General features: G+C 40.5%; 1 protein-coding gene across 10 annotated transcripts in view; it reads left to right on the top strand.

Moving 5' to 3' along the window:
- LOC104320491 (ubiquitin-associated protein 2-like) overlaps positions 1-17,845 on the top strand; it is a 204,438-nt gene that overhangs the window by 121,836 nt on the left and 64,757 nt on the right. For all 10 annotated transcript variants that reach the window (XM_069775291.1, XM_069775290.1, XM_069775286.1 and 7 more), the window contains exons 8-11: positions 4,231-4,384; positions 6,167-6,244; positions 15,534-15,588; positions 16,789-16,892. In XM_069775291.1, coding sequence (XP_069631392.1) covers positions 4,231-4,384; positions 6,167-6,244; positions 15,534-15,588; positions 16,789-16,892 — 391 coding nt within the window. The remainder of the gene's footprint in view (positions 1-4,230; positions 4,385-6,166; positions 6,245-15,533; positions 15,589-16,788; positions 16,893-17,845) is intronic.

Below are 17,845 nucleotides of genomic sequence, written 5' to 3'. Positions count from 1 at the left end.
ATCGACTATTAGACCAATATAATGAATGCTTGTAACAAATTTGTTTTAACAAGCTCTGGTCAGGTTTGTCGTTATCTCAACCCTTCGTGCCCCACGTTGGGCGCCAAAAAGGACTGTCGTGGTTTAACCCCAGCCGGCAACTAAGCCACTCGCTCACTCCCCCTGCACCCAGTGGGATGGGGGAAAGAATCGGGAAAAAAAACCCAAACCAAACTCGTGGGTTGTTATAAGAACAGTTTAATAGAACAGAAAGGAAGAAACTAGTAATCATAATAATGACAATAATAAAATGGCAATAGTAATAATAAAAGGATTGGAATATGCAAGTGATGCACAATGCAATTGCTCACCACCCGCTGGCCGATGCCCAGTTAGTTCCCGAGCAGTGATCCCCCCAGCCCCACTCCCCCCAGTTTATATACTGGGCATGATGTCACATGGTATGGAATACCCTGTTGGCCACTTTGGGTCAGCTGTCCTGGCTGTGTCCCCTCCCAACTTCTAGTGCCCCTCCAGCCTTCTTGCTGGCTGGGCATGAGAAGCTGCAAAATCCTTGACTCTAGTCTAAACGCTACTTAGCAGCAACTGAAAACATCAGTGTGTTATCAACATTCTTCTCATACTGAATCCAAGACATAACAGTATACCAGGTATTAGAAAGAAAATTAAGTCTATCCCAGCTGAAACCAGGACACTGGGGCAGCTTCTCTGCTGCATGCATACCTTAGAGTTGGGTGAACCTTGAAAATATTGTGGGTATTCAGCTGGTCTCTTGCAGAGTCCTCCGGTTTTCATTTACATGCAGCAATTTTAACTCTGCAGCAGAACTCAGTGCTCTGTCAGTCATTGGCCTGTTTTATGCTGCAGTATTTGTAGTTACTCTGTAGCACTTCCACAATCTTGAGGCCTGAGTCTGTTTGCCACAATGGGCAATCTTTATAAACCTGAAGGGCAGGCAGATATTTTAAGTTGTGCAACTTTTGTAGGTGTGCATTGCCAATATTGAAGTTGGAGGAGGTTTTCACATCTGAAAGTTGCATTGACAATGCTACTAATGGCAGAAGAGGATACAGCAAGTAGTTACTCCTTTCACTGTGTTGCTCATTTGCATTACTTTATTGAAAAACAGAAAGAGGAGACTAAACAATGTGTATGTAACAACAAATAATGTCACTTTTAATGTTGCACAGAACAATTTTTCATCCCAAGAGATATCAGGAAAATATGTCTTGCTGCGGTTGAAGTTTTTGCTGGAGGGACTTCTTACAGTTTATCTGAGGCAGTAAACTAGATTCCATCTCATCTAAATTGGGAAAGACACCTGGACTTTCTTTCTTAATGCTGAACATTTAGTATTTCCTGTGATTTGTCAGGATGTGTAGTCTGGCTTATTGTTAATGAGGAAACTCACCCCCCACACACCCCCTAAATCTAGGACACATACCGTTCTGACTGAGGGGGCTTTCTTTTCTATCCCCTTTTTATTTATAAGAGTTGAGGTCGTCTAAACCACAGAAGTATATAATACTGAGCAAGCTGCTAAGTTGGGAGTAGAAGAGAGCATTTCACCTTGATTAAGTCCGTTTTGGTAATGTGCTTGTTTTGTGTTCTCTTGTACTTCTCGTATTTGCCATTTTCTAGTTGAAAATGGTTTTCTGGTTGATAGGGAATGTTAAATGTTTTCTTACTTGAGCAAATTGTTATAAGTGATCATGACATGGAAGAAACTTTCTGAACTCATTTATCAATTAGAAGCAACATGTCAAAAGAGCAGAACATATGGATAAGTCCCTCTGAACCCACTGCTCTCCATAGACAAAATGCAACTCAGAAACAAATACAGAGAACTTAAAGGGGTCAAGGAGGAAGGAGTATTAATTAGAAGGGGTCCTCATCAGAGTGTGAAGAAATTTATTCTTCTTTATGGAAGTTTGTGGGCCTCCAACTTGAAGGGTTTGTTTTAAGGCCATTACATTTTTTTTTAATGCTGTGATCTTTAAGGCTTTATGCTGTGTGACTGTTAGTCTTTATGAAGACTTTTCACTTGCAACAGCTGTGTCAGTCTAGCTTTGGATAGACAGAGGCTTGTGGATGAGAGTAGAGAAGGGCATGTTTCTTTGCCCAAGACTTCTATTAATTTAACTTCCTACAGGTGTAAGATCCATTTTATGCCTCACCATGTTTTACTTGCTAAAACCTCTGAAGATAGAACAAAGGGGACCTTTCAGATTATTTTTCTTTCCATCTAAGATCAGGCCAGTAAGAAGGCTTCTGTTAGATATTTACGAAGGTCAGGCCCACAACTGTCATTTGGGTTGCCTCAGGCATCCTCAGCTGAAATTGTAATCAGCTAGCTCCCTTACAAAACCAGGCAGCTTTGATAGTCTGTGATGGATTCCCATGCCCAGAGGTAGCATCATCCTCTTATCTTAAAGGACATGCCCAACTTCTCAAGGCTTTCCTCAAAATTACTTTGTGGGAAAGCATGGATCTGATGCTTTCATAGTCATCCTTTTACTGATCCTTCCCAAGTCATGTAAAACCTTACTAAGGAGAGGTTGCTTCCTCTTAAGCTTTGCAGGATCATCTAGTTTTGGGTATTCCTTAAAATGGTTGAAGATCTTTTGGCATCATGCCCATCAGTGAAATAGTAGTGCATTCTGAACTATATAGATTTGGTTCTTCAGTTGTCAGTGCAGTTATTTTTCTCTCTCTCCTGTGAAGTGTCCCTAAAGCTCTAGGAGTGTTTTAGTGTGTTACACATGCAGTTACACAGGCTATGGCAGGTGAAGCCATATGATAGTTACTGGAGAAAACAGTTTTCTGTTGCACAAATAACATGGTGTTGCTCAAACACGTAGTTCTGTACTTGTAATCTGCGCTGTCTGCACCTCACCTAAATTGGCTTATGGTGTTGTAGTCTTCTATACTGGAGATTAAATCGAAAAGTGATTTCAGCCTTCTTTCTCACCTATACCATGTCAAAAAATTAGAGTAACCATTCTCTTAGTACTTATTCTCTCAAAGGAGACACTGAAACATGGAGTTTATACTTGTAAACTGCTTTGTTACACGCTTTCTCAATAGCATTAGTTTTCTCAATTCTAGGCAGCTTGGACTAGCTGGTCATTGCCTACCTTGTGAGGGCTTCTGAGTTGCTGTTGTCTGAATTGAGAGGAGATAGGACAGGACCTAAAAGTACTGATAACCGACCTTTTTTGTTTGATGCAGGTGCCTGTCAGAGGTCATGGCTTTTACATAGTGTTTCACAGTTGATGGCACCTTATTTGCATATGCAAATTTCCCACTTAAATACCTAGAGTATAAGCTCTTAGAGATGGGGATGTGTATATATAAACCTATCTGCCATCTTAATGGTTTGCAAATAATACCTTTCTTCTTCTTTGCTTTGCAACTACGGCTCAATAGACTAACCATGCAATTGCATAATATATGAGTTGCTGTGCTATTCTTAGCAAGTGTTTTAGTAATTTTATTTTCAATTCCTATAGAGTCGATACGATCCCTAAGTTTATTTTAAAGATGGAGTTTAATATTAAAGCTGAAACCTGATGTTTGGACCTTGGTCCCTTGTCTTGTTTAGACATAGTTTTTCTTGTATTTTGCTGTGTGTGATGAGCTGTAGCTGTTAAGAGTAGATGGTCTGGCTTATCATGGCCCCAGTTTTCTCAAGTTGTTGTTATGCCATTCTGTCTCTTGGTGCTTGAATTCTAGTACGTCTGGATGATAGTTTTTATTTTTTCTTCCCCCCCCCCCCCCGTACTTATTCTCAGCAGTCTGTTGTTCAATGATGCTTATAAGCATTTTTTCATTTCCTTGGGAGAAAAAGATAGCTCTGTGCATGCTCCCTTGCTAGATTTATGGGGGTAGCTGAGAGGGAAACTGTTGCTTGCTTTGCAGATTTTCTGCAATGTGGTCATATCTAGGCTTCCTCGAACTAGTAAAAGTCCATTATAGCCAGAAATATTTGGGATTCTCACATTCCATAAGAAAATTCAACTTCTAAAACTTGTTTCTTTCTCATCTCTTCCCAAAAATACAGCCCATGTTTCCATTTGTATCAGCGTAGTTTGCAAGGTATTACATATGTGATGTTATGCAAATACCTGTTTTTTTTCCATGAACTGGAGGGGTGTGAGGTGGAAGTATGCATTGAGAGCTGTCTATTCCTTTTTGACTTTTGTATCTAATTCTATTCTCTCCAAATAGACTTCTTGGGAGACTGTAGGGGGAAAGAAGAAAAGCCTTGGAAAGGAAAGTTCAGAAAACAAAGAGAACAGAGAAAAACGAGGGGACAGAGAAGCGAGTCATGGACGGGGAAGTTCCAACAGACGGGGAAGAGGAGGCAGCCGTGGCCGAGAGTGTACGTATAGGGGTTCATTTTTAAAGATTCAGATGCTTTTCTTGTAGCTGAAACTGGCTGAGTTGAGAGCGAATGCTTAATGGAGTAAAGTCCGTCTGAGCTATAGCTCAGTGCTGAAGGGATCATAACTTGTTTGTGCGACAGGTATGCTTGATCTGTCTATGTGACTTGGTTTCGGGATAGTCCGTGCTTGTTTAGAGACATTCAATTTAACTTAAATTTCTGTCCTTTTTTGATTAATTGATCTTCTACACATTGCTGTTCTTTATGTAAGTTTTAGAATTGAGTCTTTGTAAGACTGCTTGAGAGCAAGTATGTTGCTGCACAGCTGATACACTTTTTTGTTTCTTTTAATGAAAAAATTATCCAGCTTTGACTCCATCTCCTTTTATGAGTGGGAGAACCTGAAGATGTTCTCATCTTCTCATAAGGGGAATGAAAAGACTGGGATCATTATTAATCTCTAGCATATATTACTCACATAAGCCAACCAAAGGTGAGTTTCTACAACAGAGAAAATTCTTTGAGTTGAAACGTTTAAAAATTTGCTACAGTTTATACAGGTGCAATAATATATTGTACAAAAGCAAACTGATGTTTCCAAGTTAGGTAGCATCACATTAGATCACCATTGGATGCACGTTGCTTTTTTCTCTAAGTTTTATCAGCAGTATCAAAGCTATATACATTGCCTGTAAGGGCCATACACAACACTGATAGATGAGCAGAGAAACTGGAATGAAAAACATATGTTTAGCTTTTCACTTAAAAGCAGGAAAAATATTTACAATATTAGCCAACTCTTCTAATTCATTATTGGAATATACTCAAATATCGTGCCAGTGAAGATATTGTGAAACTTTGTAGAATAGAGTAACGTCAAGATAGGAAAAAATATTAATAAAACTTGCAGCTATGCTTAGAAAAAATGTAAATCGGATCCATCAAAATGAAAGTGAGGGGCAAAATTTTTGCCAGAGCCAGATGCTGCTTGTCTCTTTTTGTAAACTGGAATTAAAGACTTTTCAGATGGTCACCAAATCTCGATATTATCTTTCCAGTTTCCCAGTCCAAGCATTAATGATTTTGTTGCTGCCATTAGGAAAAGTTGTGCAGTACAAAATCTCAGAAGTGTTTTAAGTGGCCAGTCCTTTTTTTTTTTCTTTCTTTCTTTCTTTCTTCAAGGAGCCAGCCATCTTTCAGAGTATCTCCTCAGGAGTTTTCCACAAAATAGTTAAGTTGCAGTGCTTTTCTAATGCTTCACCTTCACCCAGTCATCATCCCTCTGATTTAAATACAGAGGAGAGTTCTTTTAAGTTTCCCTGGTTGTACAGGGATATGGTATGGGCAGACAGGAGAAGAGTTGGTGTTCTTGGTTATCCCTTATTCTTTCACTGTTGCCACTCAGCGCGTTATCAAGGAAGTGTAGTATGAGGCAGCTTTATTTCCTACCTCGTTAAAGAGGTGAGGCCGTAATTAATTTAATAGTGTAGGCTGCAAAACACTGCATTATTTATTTATTTATTTATTTATTTTAAAAACAGAAGTGTGTCTGCTGAGGGACATTTCCCTCTTATTAGATATTTTGCTTCCTAATTGTCCAGTGCAAAGTAAACATAACTTGCTTGTAGTTAGGCCCCCAAAGAAGAGAGGTGACTGAGATCTGTTGACCAGCCCACTTTAAAACCTTGCCTTTTCTTTTGGGGTTCAGGTTAAGCAGATGGCTATATGGTCTCATGTATGAGTCTCTAAAGCTTCTCTTAAGCTGTCCTCTCTCCACAGTTAGAGCTGAAGAGAATGGAGTGGACAACAATCAAGGAGACAGGCCTTCAGACCGTGGGAAACGTGGCCGTGGGAGAGGTGAGATGGTGGCATTGCTGTGGGACTGGCACTGATTTCATGTCCTGAAATGGAACTCTCCCATTTATTTCTTTAAACACTTCTTTTTAAGCATTTGTTGGTTATCCTTTGATTCTATAAGTACTTCAGCCACCTTTAATTTAGGTACATCCCCCCTCCCTTACCCCTTGTCATGTCTTGGTCTCAGAACAACTTAAAAGAATTGATGCAAATCACCTTTATGGTAATTTCCTGTGTAGCAGGCTTGTGTGCTCTGGCTACGGAGAGCTGTTTTCCCAGATCGACTCATGCCAGCCTCCTGTGAGTGGGAGTGCACTGGGCTCCTCAGGATGTACCTTGGCAGCAGGAGAGTACAAGAGATTCCATCTGTAGGGCTCTTGGGGAAGGATTTGATGTGTACTTGTGCTGTTTCTTTGGGGTGGATCTGGTTGTCAGGCTTGCCTTCTGTTTTCGGCACCCAATCAGGGAAAGTACAAGCCACCTTAGGGGCTTTTTGGTAAGAGAAGGAATTTGGCATGGAAGAGTTGATGAGAACTGTGGAAAAAGAATACTGTGGAGTCTTAGGTACAACTCCAATCCTATCATGTAGAAGAGATAGGAAAGATGTTGAAAATGGAGTTGATGTGGAATCAAGGGATGTGTAGTTGCTTTGGATTTTCACAGGTTGGAGTGGAAAGAGGCTTGGTTTTCCTTAGAGCAGGAGGAATGAAAATGAGTAACCGAGGTACAGTGCAGATTGTGTGGGGAAGTGGGTATTAAATGAGTTAAATTGATAAAGTGCACAGCAGAGCTAATGTACTTTTAAGTAATGTCTGACTCGTGAAAAATTCTGCCTTCAGAGGACTCTCTTCTCTTTGGAATATCTAGTAACGAGGCATTCAAAGACAGGCACGTCCAACTTCATAGTCTCCAGATCTGCATCTCGAAGGAGTGGAAAGATGCAAAGACATGTAGCTTCTGGAGGGTTACAAGAATGACTCAGTTGTACCTGTGAATCAGCAAATACCAAATGGCGTGTGCAGCGAGGTAGCTTTGCAGGGGAGGGTGTGGTATAGCTCATAGCTACAGTTTTTGGTATGTTAGCACTGTTAATAGATGGAATGTAAGTCTTTTGGTTATTTGTTTTATAAAATAATCCTTTATACTCAAATTATAAATATAAAGGTAGGATTTTTTTTTTTAAATTGTTGGGTGAAACTTAGAGGTTAATTTCAAATGCAGTCTATTTTTTGCTTTGTAACCTTATGGACAATACACTGCTTTTGTTGTCAACACTGTAGCTCTAGATGAATATCATATGTCTCAAGCCAAAGCACTTAATCATCAGATCAAACTGTCATATCTGACTGAAGAAACAGGAACAACTTCAACCAATTTCTGTTCACTGGCTTAGTGTACATAGTATTACTGTATCTCTCTGCCAAATATTTTAGACTGTACATTCATATGAGCAAAGTATCTTAATGAAGTGTTTGCAACTGTCTATGATAAACCTGTTGAACTTCAGGATCATTATATTACAAGTGTGTGTATTCTGTGGCAGGAAATACCTAATTTAATTTTATAATGCAAGCCCTTGAAATCTGCAGGGAGTTGTATAAAGCTGTGTAATTCACTTCTCAGTATTTCAGTGATGCATGACCTTCTTTCTTTGGATATTAGTAGAAATAATAAAAAAAAAGCTTCCCACCATTTCATTTAGTAGTCTTTCTTTTCTGTTACACAGGATAGTCAAATGTGGGATAAAGTACTTCAGCTGAAAGTAAATAGATTGCTGGTAATCACCACAGAACCCTTTTTCAGAAATGTTTCATGCAGAGTGTGTGTGTGTAGGAATCTAGGCATTGGATACAAAATTAGGGGTCAGCTAATATCTGAGCAATGCACTGTCTCTCTATTTTAAGCTACCTTCTCAAGCTGGGGTTATCTTACTGGCTGCTTTCTAGGGGAAGATTTGCTGGGCCATCCTATTACTGCTTCACTGTAGAACAGCCTAATTTTAAGAAATGATGTGCACTGAAAATAGCAGAAATGGGATTGACACTGGGGTGATAATGTCCTGTTTACTGAGGGGGAAAACCCCTGATACTGAGTATTTCAGCCTTGGTGCTGTAGGTGTTGTCCCAAAACGGGGTTCTTCACCCGGTGTGCGAAGAGCCGATAACACGCAGAGCCGAGATATTTGTTTATTTCATGTTTGCACAGAGATGGGTACGAGGTGGTAACTCCACACAGCTAGCACCCCTCGGTGAACACACGGAGAACATTTATACACCCCGCGCAACAGCAATCAGTACTTTTACAGTTTCGCTCACCCTTGCTCCTATTGGTTCTCGCGAGCCTCGTCTCCGCTTAAAGTCACAGCATCCTCCTCTTTTATTGCGCATGCGCCGCCGTGAGGAAGGGGCTGCTGTTGGTAGGGGGCTTTCCCTACCCGAGGGTGGGGTTTTTACTATGCTAATTAGGATAGTTCACTCAAAGTTTGACTTTATCAGTAGTAGAGTTTCCCTTGTGCTTATCTGGGTACTCCCTTCTCTCAGGGTCATGCCTCCAACTCCTTACAGGGGTTAAGTAGCATCCTTTGTTTTGTTTCTTGCATATCTCCAACATAGGCACCAGCTTCGTTGTGCAGTAGATCTTCCATTAATGACTGTGTGACATTCCTTGCAACCTTATAGGGTAGTAGGTATACAGTGTACAAACACCACTGGTTGCTGGTATGCAGGAGATCAGGGATTTGAAGTAGATACACGTTATTGACTGATTAACAGAAAGCAAAAATTACAAAATTACGACCATAAACATTTCAGGTCTGGTTCTCCCACTGTCCTCCACTCCATGTTGAAAAGGATGTGGTAGAGCTAGAAAAGGCTTTTGAAGGTACTGGGAAGACTGCATTTATGGGGCGTGAGGAACGAGCAGACTAGGGCTTCTCCACCTGCAAAAGAAAGGGCTGAGTGGGTGTATGGTAGAGATCTGTAAAATTTCTGCAGAGAAGGTTCTGTGGGGAAATCAATTGATCACTCCAAGAAAGTATGCAAATGAGGGAATATGAGATTAAGTCAGTAGGTTACAGGTTCAAAATGAACTTACGGAGGTGGTTCTTCATACATGTAGTTAACCTGAGGAACTCCTTTCAATAAGATCCTGTGGGTGCTGAAAATGTACACACAGAGAGACTTGACAATTTCATCCTAAAAAAGAACCACAGCAAGAAAAAGAAAAAACACTGAGGGTTTTGATGTATGTAAATTATCTTTGGCTGAAGAAGTCTGAGCCACAAATGGTTGAAGACCAGGAGAGTGTCCAGAGAAACTGTACTGTGGTTTCAGTTCTTGTACTCTTCCCTAGATATCCAATTGACCATAGCTGATAATGGGATAGCAGGTAGATGAACTTTTGGACTTGATTCAGCATAGAAGTTGTTACAGATTCATGTGTAGCAATTCTCCTGGTTTGCAAAGTGAAAATGGATTTGTTGCTTTTACTTCTGTTCCGTGATTCCCTTCCTCTTCGTCTTTCCAGAGTAACGTGAGCATGCCATAAATATGGATGCTGACAGGGATTTTTTTTTTTTTTTTTTTAGCAAAACAGAAATAAAAATTAAATGGAAAAACATTATGTTTTAATTTTAGACTTAATCAGCATGACAAGGAGCCTTTCAAACTTTTGTTTTTTTCTGCTGGCTGTATAAGAAAGCAAAGCAGCTTACCCTTTTTGTAAATATCTGACTATAGTCCAGCTTGTATTCTTGTTCTTTTTTTTTTTTAAACATTTTTTAGATAAGTATGCTATCCTTGAAAAAAATGAGCCAGAATTGCATTTCTAAACATTTTCTTGTTTTAAAAGCTTAGCACAGTTGGCACAGAATATATTTTGGATTTCCTTTGCCAGAACTAGTAAGGATGTTGGTTTTTCTAAAACATGAATGTAGAGCAGACTTTCTGGAGGTCACAATCTGAAGTCTGTTTAGTTTTGCTGTAGTTGATTCTGCATTGGTTAGGAAGCTGTGTGTGTCATGTAAAATATTTTTTTTTTTGAGATTAACCAGAATTTAGCTTTAACATAAGTTATTTATTTTCTTTCAAACATAAATTTAGAGTTGAAAGTTTTCTGCATGTGTTTCTAAAAATGGTTATAGAGTACATGCAGTATATAAAACTGATCCAATGCTTCTAGCTTTATGATGACTAATAAGACAAAAGTGATTTGAATCATTAAATATAGCTTCAGTGTTTGTTTTGGTAGTATGGAATACCTAGAATACAAACTTTCTATACTTAGCCTCCTTATCTCTTCATAATGTTTAAGCCTCCGTCACCTCGGCGTCTGCTGGGAAGATGGCTGGCTCTGCATTTCCAGAGCAGAGACCAGGGCTGTTCAGTTACTGTGTAGTTGGAGATAAGCACAAATCTTAGGGTGTTGCCTGCCCTTCCAGTCTGCATTTCCTTTTCCTTTCAGCTGTTCTTAGGCCTCTTTCTTAACCTTAAAGTGTCTTCATCTAATTTAAACCTGTCAGCGTGAAAATCTGAGTTTTGAAATAAAGCACCTATGTTGCAGTGGAAGGATTTAGGTCTGCAAGCTCAGCAAACTGGATTTTCTACAGAATAGGCTATTAAGTTAATGGGCTAGGCCCATCCGAGTTGTGGTACTGCACACTTCTCATGCTCCCATGTAGTGTGTGTTTGTTTTGGGGGAAGAAACATTGTGAATGAGATGAACGATTCTTTCCATGCGTGGACGGTACCAGAGTGAAGACTTGATTGTGTGATTATGAGTGTTTTGAACTCCCAACGGGTTTTAGTGGAAACAGAAAATCTCGCCGCCTGCCTGGGTATAAGTGTTGACTTCTCTAGAATTCATTCCAGAAAAGAAAAATGTAAATTGAATAAGAGATGGCTAATGCGAACCTAGTCAACTGAGGGAGATGTGCTGGAGAGCAGGACCCCCCCCCCAACAGTACACAGTTGAACAGAGGTACAATGTTAAAGGAAACAAAAACGTTTTAAATAGTTCATAATTTAAAATTACGTTGGATAGGGGTAGTAGCAGGAATGTTGATCAGAATCAACTTTAAACATAGTTCCCCGGTCCTGGTTTCCTGGAACAGAAATGAGTAAGCAATGCTGCCTTGATACTTTAGGCGGCCGTTTGTAGATCCAAGTGTAAAGGAATGTGAAGAAATGTTATGAGGGTTTATACGAGGCAAGGCAGTAATTTTGTTCTTTGCCTGATGTCTGTCATTTGCTTTTGTGCTCAATATGCTGATTGATTGTAAGAAAGTCTATTCCTTTAGACTCACTAGATTTAATGAGCTACTGCCAAGTCACTTGTTCTCTTTTTGTGGGTAGATAAAAATGTTGATAGAAGAATTGCTGATTGTGAATTACCACAGGGAAAAAAAAAATTTGTAAACATTGACTGTTGTGATCTAAACCATATATACATATCTTTTTAGAGTAGTGTTAAAGCTATACTTTTTATGTTACAAGCACAAACTGGCATTACTGCTGGGAGGAATTGGTCCTGTCTGTCTCCTGGTGCATTTTAACTTTGTCAGAGGATTGATCTAAGTTTAAAATTAACCAAGCCAAAAAAGAAAAAAGGGGGCAGGCATCATGGTAGCTGGGGACAACAGGGTTTTTTGGTGGCTTATCCTGGTGTAAAGGTGACTGTTTTCCTGGCATTTAGCAAGCAGGGAACTGGTTTGGAGAGCTGATCCAACAGCGAACGAATAATTTTGTTTTCTGATGGTGGTTTTGTGCTCGCTCACTGGTACGTGCAAAACTGTCAGTGCAGGGAAGAGAGTAGAGCTTGTGATCACTGGTGAGAAAGACCTCGGTTGTAGTAGTTCTGATTTAAACAGATTTAAGCTACTATGGGATTGCATGCTCAGAATTTGGGTCCCTGCTCTGAATTGCGGTGTGAAGCTGTCGTGGTTTAAGCCCAGCCAGCAACAAAGCACCACAAGGCCACTTGCTCGCTCCTCCCCCCCCCCCCCATGGGACGGGGAGGAGAAAATATAATGAAAAGCTTGTGGGTCAAGATAAGGACAGGGAAGGATCACTCACCAATTATGGTCACGGGCAAAAACCAGACTCAACTTGGGAAAAACCAAAATCAATTTAATTTACTACCAATCAAATCAAAACAAGGATAATGAGAAGTAAAACCAAATCTTAAAACACCTTCCCCCCACCCCTCCCTTCTTCCCAGGCACAATTCCACTCCCAATTTTCTCTACCTCCTCTCCCCCAGCAGCACAGGGCCATGGGGAATGGGGGTTGCAGTCAGTTCATCACACATTGTCTCTGCTGCTCCTTCCTCCTCAGGGGGAGGACTCCTCACTCTTCCCCTGCTCCAGCGTGGGGTCCTTCCCACAGGCTGCAGTTCTTCACAAACTGCTCCAGCGTGGGTCCTTTCTGCGGGCTGCAGTCCTTCAGTCACAGGCTGCTCCAGCATGGGCTTTCCCATGAAGTCACGGCCATCTTTGGGGGCACCCACCTGCTCCGGCGTGGGGTCCTCCACAGGCTGCAGGTGGGCATCTGCTCCACTGTTCACCTCCATGGGCTGCAGGGGGACAGCCTGCTTGCTGTCTCATCATGGGCTGCAGGGGAATCGCCTCCTCTGGCACACCTCCTTCTTCTTCACTGACCTTGGTGTCTGCATAGGTGTTTCTCTCGCATTCCACTCCCCTTTCCACTGCAGGTTTCCCTTAAATATGTGTCGTGGTTTAACCCCAGACAGCAACTAAGCACCACGCAGCCGCTCACTCACTGCCCCCCCCACCCAGTGGGATGGGGGAGAGAATCGGGAAAAGAAGCAAAACCCGTGGGTTGAGATAAGAACGGTTTAATAGAACAGAAAAGAAGAAACTAATAATGATAACACTAATAAAATGACAGCAGTAATAATAAAAGAATTGGAATATACAAATGATGCACAGTGCAATTGCTCACCACCCGCCGATCGACACCCAGTTAATCCCTGAGCGGCGATTCCCCCCGCCCCCACTCCCCCCAGGTCATATACTAGGTGTGACGTCACATGGTATGGAATACCCCATTGGCCACTTTGGGTCAGGTGCCCTGGCTGTGTCCTGTGCCAACTTCTTGTGCCCCTCCAGCTTTCTCGCTGGCTGGGCATGAGAAGCTGAAAAATCCTTGACTTGAGACTAAACACTACTTAGCAACAACTGAAAACATCAGTGTTATCAACATTCTTCTCATACTGAACTCAAAACATAGCACTGTACCAGCTACTAGGAAGACAATTAACTCTATCCCAGATGAAACCAGGACAGCGCATCATTAGTAAATGGTGTTTAATGCTGTATTGATAGCTGTAGGATGTAAATTTATTACATAGATGGCCCCTACAGTGTCCCCAAGTAAACTTGTTTAGTTGGTTCTACTCTTAAAAAAAATTATTTACTGGGCAGAAAGATAATCCAGAGTGCACTGACTTCTGTGCATCTGAGAGCTGCGACCCCGTTATGCCATGGATCAGCTTCCCAGATTGGGGATTTTAGGTGGGTTAAGGAGAGAAGAGCAGTAGAATAGGTAGGCTGAGCAAGGAGGTTCAGAGGCCGAGTTACAATCAGTTGGGTACAGCAGGGTCTGGGGCACTGTTGTTTACGGCAGAGCAAAGAGCACAGCTCCACATGTGGGCTCAGTGAAAAGGGATGGCGATTGCCGGGTTGCAGCTGTTGTTACCTCTTTCCTAACCTCTGTCTGTCCTCTCTCCAACCAATTGTGAAAAGAGAGCAAAGAAGGGAAAATGTAGAGATAGATGGCCTGGCCTAGTGTCAGATTTCAGTTCTTCTGTGTTGCTGGATGGGAATCCTTCCTCTGCAGGTTTCTATGGTTCCTCTGTAGCTAGCAGTTGTCATCTTGTATGTGGGTAAACTCTTTCATCAGGTGTGGGTAAAGCTGTCCTGCTGTTTTGATGCTTATAAGAAGTCCTTAAAAATGTAGGTGGTAGACATTTTAGACGTCCAGAAATGCCCTAGTTCACTGTACAAGTTTTAAAAGACAAGGGGAAGAACGAGTGGTGAGGGGAAGGAAAGGAAAGTCCTTAAAATAGGAACTTCCTAAACTGGTTTTACCATGTCCTGGAGCTACTGTTCTTATTCAGTTTAGGTGGTCCCCTGAAAATAAGGGGTAATTTTGATCCAAATTCGAATGGGTAATTCTGATGTTTGGACAACCAGTGTATTGGTGACTTAGGATTATAACTTTTGTGCTCTGGTAAACTTGTAGTTGCTTGGTGACTTATAATTACCACATAATTTTGTCATTAAAATAAACATTGCTTTGTTCTCAGTCTGCAGCTCTTGACGTCCTCCTATTCTTGTAATACAAAATAATATTCATAGTCTTCCTCAAAAAAGCCAACAAACTGGAAAAGCCTCAGATATTGAGGTCCTAAAAAAGGAAAAAAATCCAAAACCTATGTAGAAATATGCCACATGTAAGAAATAGTTTCTAACAGTTTACGTAGATGTGTGCTTTATGGATGGTTAAGTAATACAAAAATTTTCATGCCTTGTTGGCACTATGCAACACGCAAAAATAAAGCCATTCACTGTATCGAGAAGCTTGTAAACTGAGGCTGGTAACCAAAATTGGAGGCAACAAATATTTGTTGTTGTTAAAATAGAAATGAATATCCTTGTGGGTGATAACAAGGAAGTTTGAGTAATTTGAATTGGGTAATTTTCATGTCAGTAACTATGATTAAGAGGGAAGCAGAAGAAATGTGTGGTTGCAGGTTGGCAAAAGCATAGGAGGGTAGGGGTAGACAGGTGGGCTGAGTCAGAGAAGGAAACAAATGGAGTATTTAAACTTTCTCCTCACAGACAAGAAGTGACGGGGAATTTCTTGAGAGATCAGGGTACGCAGGGAGGCTGGGATTCTAGAGCATCTTAGGCAAGAGTGAGAAATTTAAAGACAAAATTTTGATCAATGTCTAATGATTTGGCAATAGCAGTCTCATGTGGGATGGGTCTTTAGGTAAGTCCTTTTCTTGGCATTTGGAGCTACTTTACTAGATACAGAAAAGATAGCAAAGAATTGCAAGTCCTACTGAAACGTGTAGTCTTAGATGAACTGTGGCTTACTTGCGTGTGTTAAGGAAACAAATTCTCCTGTGAGGAAATTTGGGAAGTAAATGATGTTTAACTTTAACTACAGTAGTTTTCTTCTTCAACCATAGTATTTTTTAATGTGACAGACTAGCGATTGGCGGCTCCTATGCTGTTGCTGTTAAATGGTGTTTTCTCTCCTAGGGTTTGGACGTGGCAGAGGGAGCGGAGCGGGGAGGTTTTCAGCCCAAGGCATGGGGTAAGAAACATGCAGAGCACAGATTTTGGCAAGGATCAAACTCAGTGGCAATATTATTTGACAATATTAATATTGCCACTGTATGTATTAATATTGCTGTATGTTTGATAAACCAATATAGATGCAAAAATTCACAGATCTGTTACATGATTAATGGATTATTTTTGTCTTAAACCAGTATTTCTAACTAGACACACCTATACAAACCTAATGTAAGTTCACTCAGTGTTAATATCTCAAACTTGGAGAACCCATTTGTATCTATCAGTAGCAGCCACATAGTGCCTAGGAGGCTGAAAGTTCTGTGTGGTGCAGATAGTCCTAGGTCTATTTAAAAAAAGATCTGTTTCAGTGTAATGTAGAACGTCCAAGACTAGCGATTATAAGCTTTCTCCTGTTTTTGAGGTTTGATGCTTTAGCTGTTTGGACATACATTGACCCTAAAACAGAATCAAAAGAAGTTAATCAGCAGCTCTAAAGTTTGTTCTCAGTTTTGTTGGAATAACTTACTTACTTCAGAGAAGTGTAGCCTCTACTACTTTCACTCAGTGTTTGCCTTTAATGACATTTCATGTAATATCAGTGATGTCACGATGAACAGAAGGCTCATACTACTTATCTAATAATCCTTCTTGTTCATACTTCTAGATGATAAACTGAAAAGAGGTTTTTCTTCAATAATCCTTTTTCACCTTTTAGCTGCATCTGTGTGTTTTGGCATTGGTGTCAGGAGTGCATTCTGAAATAATCTTACTGATGTTCCGACTCCTGTCCTGTGCAGGTCTGGTGCTCTGAAAGGATATGATACTGGTTTCTCATCAGTCAGCCACCTGCTGAGAAACTATCATCTGAGAGGGGCTTATCATTGTGGATATAAACTAATGCTTTATAAGATGGGGAGGAGTAGGTATGCTGTTAACTGCTTTTTCAGAAATTGTTGTTTTGGTTCAGTTTCTCTACAGTAATTTTTTTTTTTTTTTCAGTTTTCTCACTTTTTTCTCCACTTCTTTTGTCTTTTCTCCCTTTTTTATCTGTGTTTGCTCATAGAGGAAAAATTTCTTTTGAAACCAAAACTATCAAGATAAATTACATGGAAATAGAGATGTTAAATCTAATACAACTTCAGCTAGAAATGATGACGCTTGTGTTCATTGAATGATCCATGTGTTCTCTTCCATTTCTTAACTTTTAAAACTCTAGGACATTTAACCCTGCAGACTATACAGAGTCTTCTGCCACTGATGGCTTTGGGACAAAATCAGAGATTTGGGAGACTGGTCAGAATGATGCAGATGATGGAACTGGTAAGATGCTTCAAGAAGTGGAAGGATTGGAATGAAGACCTGTAGCAAATTGCAGTTAAAATAACCATTTTGTTAGTGTTCAATTAACTTCTGAAAAAGTGAATACATCTCACATGACACAGATATTAGTTCATTTTTATAGCTTAACTGCTACTAATGTGCAGAGCACATGCTGTAGCCTGAGTGACACTCTGGTTAGAATGAAAGGAAGGCAATTTGCAATTTTTTGTTTTGGTACTAACAATCCCTTGAGAGACAAAGGGATTTGAAGTGTTATTGGAAGAACCTTCTTTGTGAAGAACTGTTTAGATATCTTAAGTACTGCTTAAGAGCTCACCTAATGTAGTTAAGGAGTGCAAGTCCTACTAAAAGTGATTGGTCCACAGGCATTGGGCAGTAGGGTGTGAATATCTAAGTAGAAGAAGAAAAAGAAAAGAAAAACTGTTTACAAACATGAATCCACTCAGTGACACTGGGATGGCTTTGGCAGCCCCACTTGTACAATGCAAGAATGTAAGGATGTGAGTTTCTGGGATGGAGGAGAGTTCCAAGATCTGCCACCTTTGAAGAGAAGAATTAACTAAAGCATGAGTGGGCACTTGAATGGAAGCCAAAAGAGCAGTCTGCCTGTCTGAAGATAGAGGCAGCTGTGTGTTTCTGTATGAAGTTTCAAGTTTGAAGTACATACTCCTGGCTAAAGACAAGAGACAGACATAGTTTGGAAAGGAACTGCTTAACAGTGGTCTTGTGGTGATTCAGAAATGAAGAATGTGACCTGCTTGTCTGTGATTGGGGAAAACAGGATACCTTGCTGCTTCCCATAGTCTGTGACAGGAGATGAATACAAAGGAAACCCTGTGTCAGGATGGAGAAATTCATGTATGTTATTGTCCACACTTGGGAACCATCGAGTGATAGGAGAGATTTTTATTTTTTTTATCCCCAGCAAAGGG

The sequence above is a fragment of the Haliaeetus albicilla genome, chromosome W (genome assembly GCF_947461875.1).
Source record: "Haliaeetus albicilla chromosome W, bHalAlb1.1, whole genome shotgun sequence".
NCBI classification, from domain to species: Eukaryota; Metazoa; Chordata; class Aves; order Accipitriformes; family Accipitridae; genus Haliaeetus; species Haliaeetus albicilla.
Note: the sequence above shows the minus strand (reverse complement) of the source record. Positions and strands in the feature narration are given on the sequence as shown.